General features: G+C 48.0%; 1 protein-coding gene across 2 annotated transcripts in view; it reads right to left on the bottom strand.

The window, feature by feature from the left end:
- Nucleotides 1-17,066, bottom strand: part of NUP85 (nucleoporin 85) — a 394,523-nt gene that overhangs the window by 144,508 nt on the left and 232,949 nt on the right. For both annotated transcript variants that reach the window (XM_078654507.1, XM_078654508.1), the window contains 4 exons: nucleotides 15,182-15,225; nucleotides 14,364-14,433; nucleotides 11,190-11,311; nucleotides 10,065-10,199 (listed from right to left, as the gene is read on the bottom strand). In XM_078654507.1, coding sequence (XP_078510633.1) covers nucleotides 10,065-10,199; nucleotides 11,190-11,311; nucleotides 14,364-14,433; nucleotides 15,182-15,225 — 371 coding nt within the window. The remainder of the gene's footprint in view (nucleotides 1-10,064; nucleotides 10,200-11,189; nucleotides 11,312-14,363; nucleotides 14,434-15,181; nucleotides 15,226-17,066) is intronic.

Raw genomic sequence — 17,066 nt, 5'->3', positions numbered from 1 at the left:
GGGGAAAAGCGTACGCAAATCTGCCTGACCAGTTCATCCATATCGCATTCCCTTGCGATTCCGGGTGAGGGAACCTGGCGGCAAAGCTTTGGCATTTTGCGTTTTCCCTTGTGGCAAAGAGGTCTATCTCTGGATGACCCCACTGCTGGAAGTACGGGTGGAGTACTGATGGATGTATCTCCCACTCGTGCATTTGATGGCTGTACCTGCTGAGCAGATCCGCCATCTGATTGTCCTTGCCCGGGAGGTGTTCCGCCATGAGGAAGATGTTCCTCTGAATGGCCCACTTCCACATGCTCTGAGCCAGATGAGACAGCTGTGGAGAGTGAGTACCTCCCTGCTTCTGGATGTAGTACATGGCTGTCATGTTGTCCGTCCGGATCAACACGACCTTGTTGCACAGATGTACTTTGAAGGACTTGAGCGCCATGAAGATTGCCATCAGTTCTAGGTAGTTGATGTGCAACTTCTGTTGCTGCGTTGACCACAGTCCTTGCACCGTGTAGTGGAGCACGTGAGCTCCCCACCCCTGGAGAGACGCGTCCGTTAGGATAATTTGTGGCACAGGCTCCTGGAACGGTCGGCCTTTGCAAAGGTTGTGTGGATTCCACCAATGCAGAGAGGTGTATGCCCGACCGGTCACCAACACTAGGTCTGTCAGTTGTCCCAGAGTCTGTGTCCACTGATTTGCCAAGCATTCTTGGAGCGGACGCATATGCAACCTTGCGTGCGGGACTATGAAAATGCAGGAGGCCATCATGCCTATCAACTGCATGAACACTCTCGCTGGTAGTGAGTGTTGCGGTCTGAACCTCTGGATGAGCGACTGAATGTTGTCGATCCTCACTGGGTTCGGCTGAGCCATAGCAGTCAGGGTATTGATCGTCGCGCCCAGATACTGCCGCACATGGGCTGGCTGAAGGTGCGACTTCGGGTAGTTTAGTGAGAACCCCAGACTGTGAAGGAGGTGAATGGTGTGGGACATGTCTGCGGCGCACTGCTGTTCTGATTTTGCTTGAACAAGCCAGTCGTCTAAGTAAGGGTAGACATGTATGTTCTGTCTCCTGAGGTGCGCCGCAACTGTCGCCAGACACTTTGTAAACACTCTGGGGGCAGTGGTCACTCCAAAGGGTAGGACTTTGAACTGATAATGCCTGTTTTGGATGGTGAACCTGAGGTATTTTCTGTGGGATGGGTGGAGTGGTATGTGAAAATAAGCGTCCTTGAGATCCAAGGTCGCTAGGAAGTCCCCTTGGTTTAGCAGGGGAAGAATCTGCTGCAGTGTCAGCATGTGAAAATGTTCTGACAATATATACAGGTTGAGAGGGCGTAGATCCAGAATGGGTCTGAGGGATCCGTCCTTTTTTGGGATAAGGAAGTACAGGGAATAGACCCCTGTACCTTCCTCCTCCACTGGTACGAGCTCTATTGCGCCTTTTTGCAGCATCACCACCACTTCCTGCTGCAATAAGTGCAAGTGCTCTGCCGACATAGGACGTTGTCTTGGGGGAATGTTGGGAGGAGTGGATGTTAACTCCAAACAATAACCGTACTGGATAAGTTTTCTCACCCACCTGTCCGTGGTGATGGACGTCCAGACTGGCAGGAACTGCTGGAGTCTCCCCCCGACAGGGGTTGGATGGTCGGGGGGCAGTGACAGAGAGTCACTGTTTGTTGGTGGCAGAGGAACGGGAGTTGTTGTTTCCTCTGCCTCTGCCCTTGGTACTATTTCCTCAGTAACCCCCTCTACCTTGCTTGGGGTACGAGGACTGTGCGCCACCTTTCGTGAATTGTGTCTGTTGTGCCAGGTGTCCTCTGGTAACACCGCGGGTACCTGAGAGACGAAAAGTGCTCCCCCTGAATTGCTGAGACTGAAGCGCCCCCATGGACTTTGCGGTCTGATTGTCTTTTTTAATTTTTTCGAGGGTGGTGTCAACCTCGGGGCCAAACAGTCTGTCAGGATTAACGGGCTGGTTGAGGATAGTTGTTTGAATGTCAGGTTTAAAACCTGATATGCGAAGCCATGCTTGGCGCCGTAACATGACGCTAGTGTTAATACCCCTAGCCGCTGTATCCGCCACATCAAGCGCACACTTTATTGCAGCGTTTGAAATGAGCTTTCCCTCCTGTATGAGCATCTCGGCTGCCTCCTTAAACTCATCTGGTAGGTGTTGAAGGAGCTGCTCTAGTGTGTCGTAATGCGCCCTATCATATCGTGCTAACAGTGCTTGTGTGTTCGATATGCGCCAGATATTGGCAGCTTGCGCAGCCACCCTTTTGCCAGATGCCTCAAGGACTTTCGACTCCTTGTCTGGGGGAGGAGCTTCACCCGTTGTCTGGGAGTTCGCCCTTTTGCGGGCATTTGCGACCACCAACGAGTCCAGAGGCAACTGTCCTCGAATATATGCAGGGTCACCAGGTGCCGCTCTGTATTTCTTTTCAATACGCGGGTTCACCACTCTCGCCCTGGTAGGTTCCTTAAATATTTCCGGGGCATGCTTAAGGACACCTTTTAGCATAGGAAGTGTCTTAACAGTCTTTTCTGATGCTGAGAAAGTGTCAAACAAAAAATCTACTTCCACCGGGTCTGCATGCATGTCCACATTATGATTTGCAGCTGCCCGCTCTATCAAGGCATTAAATGCCGCAGAATCCTCAGTTGGGGATGTACGTGCACCAAAAACCTGTGGGTCTTGTACCACCTGATGTCCGCCTTGGTCACCAGTGTCGTCATACGAGTCCTGTTGTTCATCAGGGTCATTATTAGCTGGGAAATTGTACTGGTCATCCTGGTAATCTTCCTCTCCCCCTGAGTGGGTGGGGGAAGGTGATGGGCTCCTCCTTGGTGGAGGCTGAAGAGGTTCAACAAGGGCAGGAATGTCCTGTGCCGGCCTTTTCTTCTTTAGTGGAATGACATAGGATTCCAATGGCAGGGAAGTGATCTTTCGCTTATAGAGCGTCAATTTCCCAGTTTCAGCATTGATGTAATGCTCAGATTGTTCCTCTGAAGCTTGACGTTGATGCAATCGGTCACCGAGCGTCGAAAGTTCTGACGGCTCAGTGATCTTTGGCACCGATTTTGGTGCAAATGCCTTCGGTGCCACCTTTGGCGGCAGTGTGTAGAGAAGCTTGCTTGAAGGCTTCGCAGGTGCGTCAACCAGTTTCGGGGCCGACGGCGTGTGAGTGGTGGACGTCAAAGTCTTCTCCCGAATACGTTTGAGGGAGTCAGTGACCTGCTTAGTGAAGGAAGCGGAGGGTTTGGTAACTGATGCCCCATGTCTGTCACTATCGGAGGCCCTCGGTGTCGACGAGGTGTCTCCCGACGCATCTGCGGCTGCAATGGTCCGAGCCTCCTTTGCAGGCTTATGCGCCGATGGCGTTGCTTTCGATCCGGCGTCTTTGAGCCGAGGCGTAGGGTCGTGTCCCTTTGTCGACTGTGCCTCGATCGGGCGTGGGCCTGTCGGCGCCGCAGTCACGTCCGAAGGACTATGAACAGTCTTAGTGGACTTTACCGGAGGAACCGCGCTCGACACGTGTTGGACGACCGTTTTTGAGGACGGGTCCTTGGCCACCTTTTGCGGGTGTGTCGGCTCGACAGCCTTCTTCGGTGTTGGCATGACAGTCTTCTTCGACTTCTGAGTGCTGGCGGGCGCCAGAGTCGATGACGTAGCAGCCGTCGGCAGTTTCGATGGTACGGCGGCCATCTTTGGCGTTGTCGAATCCGAAGGTTTCGGTTTCGTTTTCGATGGTACGTCGGCCATCTTTGATGTTGTAGAATCCGAAGGTTTCAGTTTTGGTTTCGATACGCGCAATGGCGTCTCCGCTGTTGAGTCCGTGGCCGGGCCAGAAGGCAGGGCCGGGGATAGCGGTGCCGGGTCGTGGGTAAGGCCGAGTGGCGATCCCGTGACCTGAGTCTGAGTCATGTAACTTTCGGGGCATAGCTCTTCCTCTGAGCTATCTTCCGCGGCCCCATAAACTTCTTCGTCGTCCCCTACCTCCTCGACGTATTCAAGGTCCTGGCCCTCGACGTGTTCTCCGGGATCGGCCTCGACCTCCGTCGACAGTGGTGAAATCTGCAGATGATGGCTTGTGCCTTCTGCCTCGGGCTCGTCGAAGATGTCATTGGGTGCCGGAGCCTCTCGCTGGGCCTCGAGGCGCGCCGAAGCTTGAGCGTCTTCTTTGACCTGAATTTGGAGCAGGCCATACAGTCCTCCTCGTTGTGGTCTGGCGAGAGGCATTTGTTACAGACTGGATGCACGTCGATATGTGGGTACTTGGACCCACACACGGGGCAGCGCTTGAACGGACTTCGTTCCATGGTAAGGTCGCCGGGGTCTCGCTGCGACGACAGGGCCTTGGTGTCCGAAGAGTTATCGACTCCGCAGAAGTCCGACTCAAAGAGTCGGATGGAACACGAGCCCGGACGCGAACAATACCGACGGGTTAACGAAGGCCTTTTGGCCTTAAAGAAATAAGTTTATCGATTCCGACAAGGAGATGTCGAAAACACATCCGAACCCAATGGCGGAAAAAAACAATCTGGGGATGGAGTCGATGCCCATGCGCACTGTAGTCCAGGGGAGGAGCCACCTATCTCGTGATACTTCGAAGACTCTTCCAGGACAACAATGTGCAATCATCCGGACCCAACACTAGGCGGCGATCTATGCAATAGATATGAATTTAGCAGCCCACATGCCTCGAACATGCACTGTGATAGAAGCATACTTTAAACCAGATCTTGCTAAGTACAGAAGGTAAGGGAGAATGACATCCTCCTGCCCCTTCGTAGGATCAAATTGATGCTCCTCTACACCACAGAAAAAACCTCATCCACTTAAACGCGTAAGACGTTCTTGTGGAGGGTCTCTTGCCTTCTTTTAAAATGTGCATGCAATCAGGAGGCAGTTTTAAATGTCCGTATTGCAGGACCTCAGGAGCCATGCTGTTAAGTTCAGTGAGGGAAGGTTGGGGTGAAGAATCCTCCCTCCCATTTGGGTCAGCAGATCCGGCCTGCAAGGTAGTCTCCTGTGTGGAAGTACCGACAGATGAAGAAGGTCCGGGTACCACCACTGCCGTGGCCAGTCTGGAGCTATCAGAATCATGGTCATGCTGGATCGGAGTAGCTTGGACACCACCTTCGGGATCAGGGGCAGAGGAGGAAAGGCGTAGGCAAATGTCCCTGACCAGTCCATCAAAAGAGCATTCCCCCTTGTCCCTGGACGGTGGAATCTGGACGCAAAGGTGTGGCATTTCGTGTTTTCTTCGTCCGCGAATAAATCTATATCCGGACGACCCCAACGATGGAAAAGATCTGCCACCACGTCGTCGTGTAGCACCCAGTCTGGCTGATCTTCGAAGTGCCTGCGTCTGGCTTGACATTTAACTCTCCCGGAAGATGCACCGCCACCATCGAGAGGTTCCGGGCAAGTAGGCAGTGCCAGATCGCTTGTGACTCCAGGGAGAGGGGGCGCGACCGAGTCCCACCCTGCTTGTTCAGGTAGAACATGGTCGTCGTATTGTCGGTTTGGACCAGGACCGAATCGGACTCTATTGCTGGCAGGAAAGCCTTCAGAGCTAGATGGACTGCTCGTAGCTCCAGCATGTTGATGTGGTAGGTCCGTTCTTTTGCTGACCACCGCCCTTGTATCTGAAGGCACCCAATGTGTGCCCCCCAGCCTTGCAGAGACGCGTCTGTCACCACCGATTGTGCTGGTAGTGGCTGGTGAAAAGGGACTCCCACCATCAGATTCCGCTGCTGAGTCCACCATGAAAGGGAGGATCTCGCCGCTTGGGAGAGAGAGATCTGATCCTCCCAGCGACCTGTTGACTGATCCCACTCGTCCTCTAGCGTCTGCTGCAAAGGACACATTCTCAGCCTGGCATTGGGAATGAGGAAGATGCAGGAAGCCATTGATCCTAGCAGGGATGCCACTCCCCGGACTGTCGGATACTGCACCTGGAGCAGAAGCCTGCACCTCTGCTTCATGGAAGACAGTCTCTCCTCCGAAGGATACGCTCTTCCCACGCTTGAGTCCAGAACGGAGCTAAGGTAGTGGATAGACTGGGTGGGCTGCTGCACTGATTTCACCATGTTGACATGCAGCCCGAGGTCGTGCAGCTGTCTCAGACAAAACTGGAAGTCGCTCCTCAGTTGCAGTGGGGATGGACCTTTCAGCAGCCAGTCGTCCAGGTATGGATAGACGAAGAGACCTTTTCTGTGAAGAAAGGCTGCCACCACCGCCATGCATTTGGTGAAGACTCGAGGAGCCAACTTCAGCCCGAAAGGCAGGACCTTGTATTGATAATGTTTGTGGCCGACCACAAACCGCAGGTACCTCCGATGACGTTTTGCAATGGAGATGTGGAAGTACGCATCTTGGAGGTCCACCGAACACATCCAATCGCCTGCTTGCAGATGTGGACATATTTGGTGAAGAGACAACATGCGAAACTTCTCCCTGATTATGACTTTGTTCAGAAGTCGAAGGTCCAGGATTGGTCGAAACTTGCCCTCTTGATCTTTCTTGGGGACAAGAAAATATCTGGAGTAAACTCCTTTTCCTTTTTGAGAGGGTGGAACTTCCTCTATTGCCTGCTTTTGGAGAAGAGCTCTCACCTCTTTTTGAAGCAGCTTTAACTGCTGAGAACGAGACTTCTTTGGTGGAATGTCCTTTGGCAGTGCACGGAAACGTAGCGCATATCCATTGCGTAGTATATTCAGCACCCAGCGATCTCCTGTGATGCTGGCCCACTCTGCTAGATGTTGAGAAGCACTTCCTCCCACTGGAGTGGGCAACGGAGGTGGAGGAAGCCACTGTTCAGGACTTTCCACCTCTCGCCGTGGTAGAGGACTGCTGTTGGTGACCACCTCTACCTCTGTTGGACTTTCCTCCTCGAAACTGGGTTTTCCCCTGGTTCTTGTTCTGGGACCACTGAGGGTTTTGAACCCTCTGTTGAGGCCCCTTGCGTTGGTTGGATTTGTAGCGGCGCTTAAATTCTTTCTTCTTCTCTAACCCCACCGCCTTGACAGTGTCCAACTCGGTTTTCATCCTAGTCATCTCTTCGTCAGCGTGCGTGCCGAAGAGAGAGGAACCAGAGAATGGAAGGTTTAAGATGCGTTGCTGAGCATCAGGTTTAAGTCCTGTCAATCATAACCAAGACGACCTTCTGGCGCATATTCTATGCGCATACGAATGCGCTGACAGCATTGTGCCGTCCGCCGCCGTGCTAATCATCTGGTTTGCTACCAGACAGCCCTCTGTTAGTGTCTCTTCAAAGTCTTTCTGGTCTTCTTTTGGCAGTTTAGATTTGAAGCGCTCCATGGAATCCCATAAGGCTCTATCATATCTGCCTAAAAGTGCAGCCGCACTGGAGACCTTCAGTGTAGAAGCGGCAGAGTTGCAGACCTTGCGACCACACAAGTCCTGGGATCTGCTGTCTTTATCTGGAGGAACTGAAGAGGTAGCAGTGACTGCTGCTGCTACGATCACCAAGTCTGCAGAGGGATCAGACTTAACAAAGACCGGGTCAGAGGTAGCTGGCTTGTGTTTCTTTTGGATGCGAGCCGGAACCGCCTTAATGTTCGCTGGAGACAGGAATACGTCCATGACAGGTTCCACAATCCCTGGAACCAATGAAAGCAGTGGACGAGACGCAGACTTCTGGTGAAGCGTCTCAAAAATCACTGTCGTGGTGACCTGGGGAACAGACATTTCAATGTTGAGCTTCTGAGCACCCCTCTGCAGGACATCACGGTATGTATTACTGTCATTAATCGGTGAGACCCTAGAGATAGGGCTATCCGAAAGTGTGGGGGAATAATCCCTCTTTGAAGAGTGGTCAGAGGAGGTAGAAGAAGTAGAAGTGTTCTCCTACTTCTGCGATGAGCACTGTGCCTCCTATCCCGTGATCTGCTTGGGCGGTCCTCCCTTCTGGGGGAACGGGACCTAGCAGGCCTCCTCACAGGTGATCTCTCAGCTTGGACTCTGTGCCTGGGAGGGCTGGGTCTATCTGCTTCTTCCACCAGTCTTTGAAGCGGAGACCTGTGCATAGGACTGGCATACTCTTGCATCCGTCTCGTAGCCCCTGAATCCCGCCAGTGATGTAGTGGCAGAATCCATCTAGGGGACAACTGCACCTCAGTAGAAGGAGGCTCCGTCCGTCGCAAAGGTGACTTGCAGACAGTGTCCCCAGCCTCTGGAGAGGCTGACTTTGAAGCAGCTCGCCTGGACGAACGCGAGGATGAGTGGCGGGATGCTGACTCCGTCACTAGAATCATCGATCCTTCTCTGGATCTCTCTGAAGCGGGCCTCGACGTCGGTCGGCAGTCCCTCGACGTCGATCCTTGCTTCCTTGATTCTTGTCGCCTCGACGTCGAGGGCTCTGACGGCGAGCGATGTCGGTGCGAGGCTGATGAAGATCGGTGATCTCTCGACGTCAAACAGCGTAGTGCAGCTGACGACGGAGCATTTCTCTCTCTCGATGCCGAACGTCGCTGGGACGACGGCGGAGCAGCCAATCTCGACGGCGGAGGGGTATTGGGCACCCTCGACACCGAACGCAGACGAGACGACGACGGAGATCTCATCCTCGACGCCGATCGACGCCTGGTTGTCGACGGCGGAGGACTCTGGGCTCTCGACGTCGATCGCTGTATCTGCGATGACGGAGGTGAGCCAGCCCTCGACGCCGAACGTGTCGCAGAGGGTCTCTGCTCCTCGACGCCGATCGTCGCCGGGTTGACGACTATGGAGGTGTCACACTTCTCGACGCTGATCGTCGCCTGGTTGACAATGGCGGAGGTGTGATGCTCCTCGATGCCGATCGTCGCCGGCGGAGGGTCTAGAATTCTCAATGTCGACAACGCACCTGAATCTCTTCTTCTCGACGGCGAGCCCGCTGTCGAAGGTAGTTTTTTAGATAAATGACCCATCGGTAGTTCTTTTCTCAGCGCCAAGCCCGACCATGAAGTTGAAGGGTGTGAAGTCTTGTCCTTAGAAGGTGTTCTAGACCTCTTGGAGCCCTTCTTTACCGGAGACCTTCCTCTGGATGACCGGTTAGCTAGGCCATAGATGCGAATCCTCTCCCTGTCCTTCAGAGTTCTTCCTGACAGGGTTTTGCAGTGAGGACAGGTCCTTGGATCATGTTCTTCAGGCAGACAAAGTATACAGACTTCATGGTTGTCTGTCTTGGCCTTCTTGTTACCACAAGAAGGACAGGCAACAAAAAGAGAAGGCATTGTAGGTAGAAAATGCCACAAAAACTGTCAATAAAAGACAGATTCTTACTTGACAAGATGTAAAACGTCGAAGTAAGACAAAAAAGTTGTGAAAAAAGAAAGGAATTTCTGATAAAAATCAGAAATGAGTGGAGCTGTGTTTCCAGGATCCTTCCTGAAGGAGCCGGAAAGAACAACTGACCTAACTGTCAACCCTGAGGCATGATGGGAAGCTGGGGGTCAGGAGTGCCTTAAAGGCACGGTGTCAGTTTATTGTTATGCAGCTACAGGTTAGCTTTTCAGTCTTTTTAGACTGTCTATGTGCAATGCAGCCTGTGAGCTTTCTATGCTTTCAGTTCTTTATGAGAATTTCTACTGCTTTCTGAGCATTAAAACGTTGTGTTGTTTTTCATGTTTCTAATGCATGTTATTCATGTATGGTGGAAATTATTTGCAGCATGATTCAGCTCTGGTGTTTATTGGGCTGCAATATATATATATATATATATATATATATATATATATATATATGTTTGTTTATATATATATATATATATATAGTTATATATATGTGGGGCACATAATATAGTGTTTCCGGGGTCCCGCGCATGGGTGGGAATATTCTAATGCTTATGACTATTGATGAGGATCCCCTGGAAGAGAACAATGAGTTTATCAGACGAAAGGCCACAGCAGGTAGACACTTATCCTTTGCCTCCAGGCTGAGGAACATCTTGGGGACATCTCCTTTATATATGGGCTTCCAGCTCATGCGCAGACTGCAAGCAGGACAACAATTACTGAATAGTTACCACATTCACTTTAGCTCACAGCCGCAGCTTACATTAAAGATGGGCATCTTCTTCATCAGTTCATCCAATACACGGCACATGCTCCTGGCAGAAAGATTAGCAGAAGCTTCCTTTGCTAGCATCTGCTGCGCCTCATCCATCCGCCCCTGCAGCACATAGCTGATTACCTGTGAAGAAAAAAAAAAAACAATTGCTGAAGGTCGGTGCGGTTTTAGTTTGCCACTTTGGGGACATCCTGGCCATACAAATCAGTGGCTGACCTACAGATAAGGGACTGGCCACCATTACAAATGGATGAGAAGCACAGATTTGGAGATGGTAATGCCTACAAATAGAAGACTTATCATACAGCTAAGGATGTAGCTATGCTTACAAACACATGGCCAACACCTAGCTTTGTGGTGTCTAGGTCTACAATAAGTGACTGGCACGAGTACAGCAGGAAACTATCCTTACAAACAGGCGATCAGCAAAGCGCTATTGTGATACAAAGTCAACTATATGTGATTGATACAACAAGTAATCTGGCCTTCTAAACTGATTAGTGTGACCACCAAAACCTAAAGGGGTGTCTAAACTTACAAATGTGTCACCTGCACAGATACTGGAGCAATCCACGTTTATAAATAGGTGAGCTGCAAGCCATAGTCAGGAAACCAAGGTTTACAGAAGGGTGAAAGTCACACAGCTATTTGGATCTTGAGGTTTAAAATATGTGGCAGCCACACAAAGGAATTTCACAGCTTACAAAAAGGAGGCCAGCTTTAGAGGTATCGCAACTTACAAATGGGTTTCCAACACAGAGAGGGCGGTGTAGGCTTACAATCAAGTGACTATTATACAGCTATAGGGTGTCCCTAGGCTTACAGAGAATCCACACATAACAAGGAGCCGTTACTTAATTAACACAAAACGAAGATATAGAGTCAAGGGGCTTCATGCCACCCCATTAGTGAATCTGAAATATAATACAGAATTTATACCATTGAAGAAATTCTCAGGGCTGAAAGGTACAAAGGACATTCTCAGAGAGCAGGGAAGCTAGCACCACTAAAGGCAATAATGGCTGCAGTGAGAGCTTTTTAATAATCCCATCTCACAAATCAGATCAATTAACAGTCCTCTGCTTCCACTGCCTCCCAGTGAATGCAACTTACAACATCCCAGTACTTCTCATGCTTCGTCGGACTTTCGGAACTAAGAACTTCTTGGGCCGTACTGTCCACTTCACATACGTGCAGGCGAACCCAGTCAAGAAGATGAAGGAGAAGCGAGCCAGCTGTAAGCATGAAGCAAAACAGTTACCTCCAGGCAGAACACAGAAATGGCAGCATTCAGAAGTAGAACCAAATAAGACCATCTAAAATACAGTTAACAAAGTACTATCTAAACAGATCTTGTTAGTGTGCATGGGGTCAGGTCGAAATTTCAGAAACCTGATATTGCCAACTACCTAAATGAGAAACAGGACATAAGAACAATTCAGAGTTTGGAGAACTCGGTCCTCCATTTAAAATGTGCAGGAGTGTCCTCTCCTCCAAACCATCGGCCCACCCGCCTCATTTAGAGTCTGTTGGTGTGAAAGATTCCTTCTTCCAACAGCCACTCCTACTTTATCAGATGGAGAAGGGGCCGTGGGAAGAATGCCATAACTGAGTCCACCCTATTATTTTTCATAAACTTTTTAAAATTAATTTCAAAGATATTGAACAACCATACAGGTACAGCAGGGATGGCTCCACAGGGCCTGAACCCTACAACTCAGAGTGGAATTTCATTGACACCTCAAGTTCAATTCATCCCAGAGTCCAGTCCATAGTGGTTTCACTACTTACCCCAAACTCTACCATTATCAGCGGGGCAGCCCCTTGCTAGGTAGAAGGGCTTCTCCTGCTGTGCACCATTCCATCCCCTCACACCAGGAATTTACAGAGGTGGCTCCAGAGTTAACTAACACCGGGCAATGCCTCTCTTGGCCACTAAGTAAGCCAAGCCCACCTGATCTCGATCACACCTCGTCTCCCTCACCTCCCCCAGAAGGGCCACACTAAGAGTCAGGTCGACATTATATCCCAATTTTAAATATAATGCACTTCTAATGCGTTCCCAATTACTAGCATTACTGGGTCATTCCCAAGTAATGTGAAGAAATCCGCACATGGATAGCAAGTCGGGGTTAGAAGTTTTTCAGCATGTCATAGCCAGCGAGGAAACAGATAGGTGACGCGGAGGTAGTGTAATTTTATCAATCGGAATCAGGAGGATATGGTATGCTCCTAATGGGCCATGCAGGCCTCTCAACTGTCCACAACATCAAACAGTCCAACCCATTTCTCCCAAGTCTTTTTAAGTGGCACAAGTATATCTGTCGCGTCAATGTTAAGAGTAGGATATATTTTGGAAACAACGCCTTTCCCAGGCATCCCATTGTGAGCTTGGTTTCCAAAAGATTACATTAAGGTAGATTTGCCATTTCATCCTTATGTTTAAGGAGGGTATGTCTGAGTTGGAGGTATTTATGGAATTGGGTCTGCGATAAGCTAGATTGTGTGTGCAGATCCTGAAAGGTGCGCAATATGTCTCACAGACATACATCTCAGAGTGTAGTAATCCCAATCCAATCCCATTTAGAAAAGCCTTCAAGTTGTGCTGTAGGTAAAGACCCTGTCAAAAGGGAATGTATGTCCAGTGTTAGGCCCCATTCCACTATGCACATAGTGTCTCACTAGTTCAAGAGTCTTACTCTAGTAATTTGTTGGTGGGAATGAGAAAAAGGGTTTCCATGAAGTAGGCCAATAAGGCTCAGCTTGGGTCACTTCACCCCCCCGCCTCTTCCCCCACTCAGCCAGTCATTGATCACCAGGATTTGAGTTACTCAGTAGTACAGTTGGCTATCAGCCATCGCCCATACACCCATACCTCCATCGTAAACAGATTGTGAGCAGTTGGCCATCACTATGTAGGTGGGTGAAGGGGAATAGGCTGGGGACAGCAACCCCATAATTAGGTGTGAATCAGAGACTTTAGGTCCTTGAGTCAGCTATTAGGCATCAAAAACAGAAAGTGCTGGAAGACGGGGAAGCACTATCATTTTTAAAAGGGACACTCTGCCCAGTACATTGAATTGGAGTTGTGTCCACCTTTGTAGGTACTGTTTAATCTTATTCACAAGGGAAGAAAGATTTAGGTTCCCTGTAAGGGCCAGCTCCAGTGCAATGTGGCCCTAAGGTAACGGAAGCTGACCCTCCGTATTGGAATACTTTCCTCCCAGGATATAGTGCTGTTGTCTCCTTGGCAGTGGACCAATAGACTTCTCTGGATTAGTTTTGAGGCCTTCTCATATGCTGCTAAGATTCACATATATCAGGCCCGAAAGGTGAGAATTCACAAGGAATAGCAGCACATCATCTTCATAGAGAGCTATTCTTTCTATTGGCCCGTCTCTCATTTGCAGCTGGTCATTTGTGCGTAACAACACATTAAACATGCAAGGGGTGCAATGGCCAGAGTGAAAAGGAGTGGGTCAAAGGCGGAAGGTGTCTGCTAATACTCCATTGACTAACACCCGCACTGAGGTTTTGGAGTAAAGAAGCTGGTTGTATTTACAAAATCAAGGACCAAAACCCATAACCTTAAGAACCATATGTAGGAAGGACCATTCAATCAAATCAAAGGCTTTCTCAAAGTCCAACTGCGGGAGGGAGCATGGGTCTCAAAACTCCCCTAAACGGGCGACCGCCAACTGAAGGTATCGGCATGAAACTGCATTGGTCTGGATGTATTCTGTTCACCCCATTTAAGAAAAAATAATTTCTGTCTTTCACAAACAGGTAATACCCAACAATGAGGGAAAGAAACAAAATGATCCCCAAACCGTGGCAGTAAACTCCCAGGGCGTGGGTGTCATTAGTTTTTCGTTTCTCAATTTAAAAAACCCCACAAACAAAAAACAAAACGTTTTGAAACGTTTGGTGTCAGTCTGTCAAAGCCAACAACAGAAGGACAAGGAATGCCACCATCTTGGCGGTGGTTCCTTTCAGTGGGCAGAATTGTCTGTTGGGTCGGCAGACAACTCAAAATTTGGCAGGTGGAGTACCCTCATGATCACAGAGGTAATGTTGTCCACAATCCCCCAAGATACTACATCTGTGAAACTCTAGGTGGTTGTTAACCCTGATATAAGCGAGTTACAACATTTTTCAGGAACCTAGTACTAACTTGAAGTTTGAACACACACCTGCCCACCTGAATTCCTAGGTAGGAGAAAGACCACAATGAAGATCTTAAATTCCTGACGGATTTCCAACTGCATAAGCCCACATAGCTCTCACCTGGTGCTACTTCGATGAACAGAATCTCACACAAATTCCAGATCAGTTCCATGGCCGAGAGAATGGAGACCTGAGAAAAAGGCAGAGACATTAAGAAGTAAGTGGAATTCTGAGCAATCCTGATAAATAGTCCAAGCACCACCCCCTAATGTTTCTGGGATATCCCCCTTTGAGGCAGCACTATTTAGAGTCTCACAAGTCACAAAATTGGAATTACATGTCAGGCAAATAGCAGCAGCAAAACAGCATGACTTTATTACAGGCATGAAACCACACTCTCAGCCCCACTATATGCTCAGTCAGGTCTACTTCAAAACCATATTAAATGTGTACAACAATGACTATGGAGACTGATCAAAAAAGTTACCTTTCCAGGACCAGAAAATAAGAGTCAAACAAAGTCCTTAGATACAGATCAACCAACAGATGTATGTTCAAGGTTTAGCTAGTCCCCAGTGTAGCTAATCCACTAGGGGATTATACAACCGCCTCCAAGAGTGAATGGAGGCGGTTGTCTGACCCCCATGTGGATTAACTACACAGAGGACTACATGAACTTTGAACTCTTACTTCTGTCTGGAATGAATATATTGTGATCTAATATACATAATTGGGATTTGTTCACTGTTGCATTGTATACCAAGGGTTTTGAGAATGGGTCTCAAGTACTTGTTAGACGTCTGGCGACCGATACGTCGAGGGATTGACCATCACAATTGCCAACTGAAAGAACTTTCAAATATCTCCTCAAGAAAATATTCTTGTATAGATTGTGAGAAAACGAAGTCTTTATCAGAACCAAGCTTCAACTTTCCTACCTGGCTGCTGTACTGGCTGCTCATCGCAGGATCTTGGGTTGACACTAACAAAAAAAGAAAAGAAAAAAACTAAGATACTAAATGTAACTTTCTCGGGTTACCCAAAATATTGCTCCAAACCTACAGGTACAATGAAACAGGGGAAAAACTTTGAGCACAGCTTGTGAAAACACTACCTATTGAGCTTAAAATGGGCTTGTGTCGGCCCTTGCCACACACAACAGTGTACCACGTTTTATGTTTTGATAGTTTTAAGAATCTCTCCATCTATTTTACATTCACAAAATAATCGACTGTGTCTGCCACATGGAGAACAGGTGCATGAAGATTAACCACCAAATCCATAATCGGGAATAGTAAGAGACAGATAAGGCAACTGACAAATAGGGAATGTTGCACCCTCCTGCAAAACATTGGCATATGAGGCGGATGTTCTGTATATCGGGTGTAGAATTTTCGACTTTATTTGCGTTCAAGTCGAAGTTGTGTGGAAAATGTTTTGTGGATTGGTCCCCGCAAATTCGGTTAAGAATATAATCAAAATGTTGATGTAACTATCATGGCTCACAGTCAGCCAGACAAGTAATTTACTCATGGCAACAAAAACACTAAAAGAGCCACAAAGGTTTTTTGAGCTAGTGCATTTCTATTCGACTCCCCATTCACAGATCAATGATCTGAAATATGTTTTCCATTTAATGGCAAGAAAGTCTCCTCAATCAATGCAAACTAGAAATGGGTCTTGTATGTGCCAATAACAAAGCCAACACAAGATTTTGCACAAGAAGCAATAAGACTTCAGATATTAGTAAACAAACAAACGATTCCAATATTTGAAGGCTTGTAACTTCACTAATCTAGCAGAGAACATGCACAATGAAGTAATCAATGTACTATAACACAACATTAGGTGAACGCTGCCCTGCCTAACCAAATGACCAGGATCTTTTTGGATAATATGCTTCTTGTAAAAATAACAAGCATTTACAATGCAATAGGTCTCGCAATGACATTATTTTGAGCTATTGACATTATAAATGACATTGTTTTTTTATTTTGTTTTTCTTCTGTAAAACATAAAAGGCATTTGCTATTGACAATAACATTACAAATGACAATGCCTTTTATTTTTGTTTTTAAAACATAAGTTAAGGGCATTGGTATTTATAATGCCAATAGCGTAACTGCGAGACCGATTGCATTGCAAATGCTTGTTCATTTAATTTTCCATATTTCGTTATCTGCCGACTCCCGCCAGCCCTGCCCCGCCGCACTTACCTACGGCGCCACGACTGATTATGTGTGTCTTTCCTTGCAGCTAAAAGCTATCAGGTATCATTTGCCATATTTGCCTGTGGCGCCCTTCAACTCTCCTGCTGTGCACTGTTCTTGCTATAAATCTAAGCTATCAAAATGCTGTCCCCACTGGACTAGGGTGTTTTTGTGAATTTCAAACTGTCATTGTGGGTTTGTTCAGGGGGACCTAAAGCAATAAATGCATTCTTTCGATAGTGAACTAGTAAATTCCACAATTATCTTGTCAGCAACTCAGTTGCGAGTCAGGACAGGCACTTTATTTATTTTATTTTCAACGTTTTATATAGCGCGAACAAGATCTTTGCAGATAGAGCGCTTTACAGAAACAAGGGGTAAGGGAAACAGGAGAGTGATTAAACAAACTTTATAGTAGTAGGTAGTAAGTGGGTAGCAAAATAGGATAGCAATCAAATAAACAAATAGTACAATTAGATAATCATATAAACAAATAGTACACAGTGGGTGCAATGTCTTCGATACATCAATAAAAAAAGAGTTCAAGTGAATTTAGCCATAAGGATGGCTTTTACTTCTTTCTTTAAAAATGCAGTGGAGGAGATAAGCCTGG

This window comes from Lissotriton helveticus, chromosome 7, assembly GCF_964261635.1.
Source record: "Lissotriton helveticus chromosome 7, aLisHel1.1, whole genome shotgun sequence".
NCBI classification, from domain to species: Eukaryota; Metazoa; Chordata; class Amphibia; order Caudata; family Salamandridae; genus Lissotriton; species Lissotriton helveticus.
This window is presented reverse-complemented; position numbering and strand designations above follow the sequence as displayed.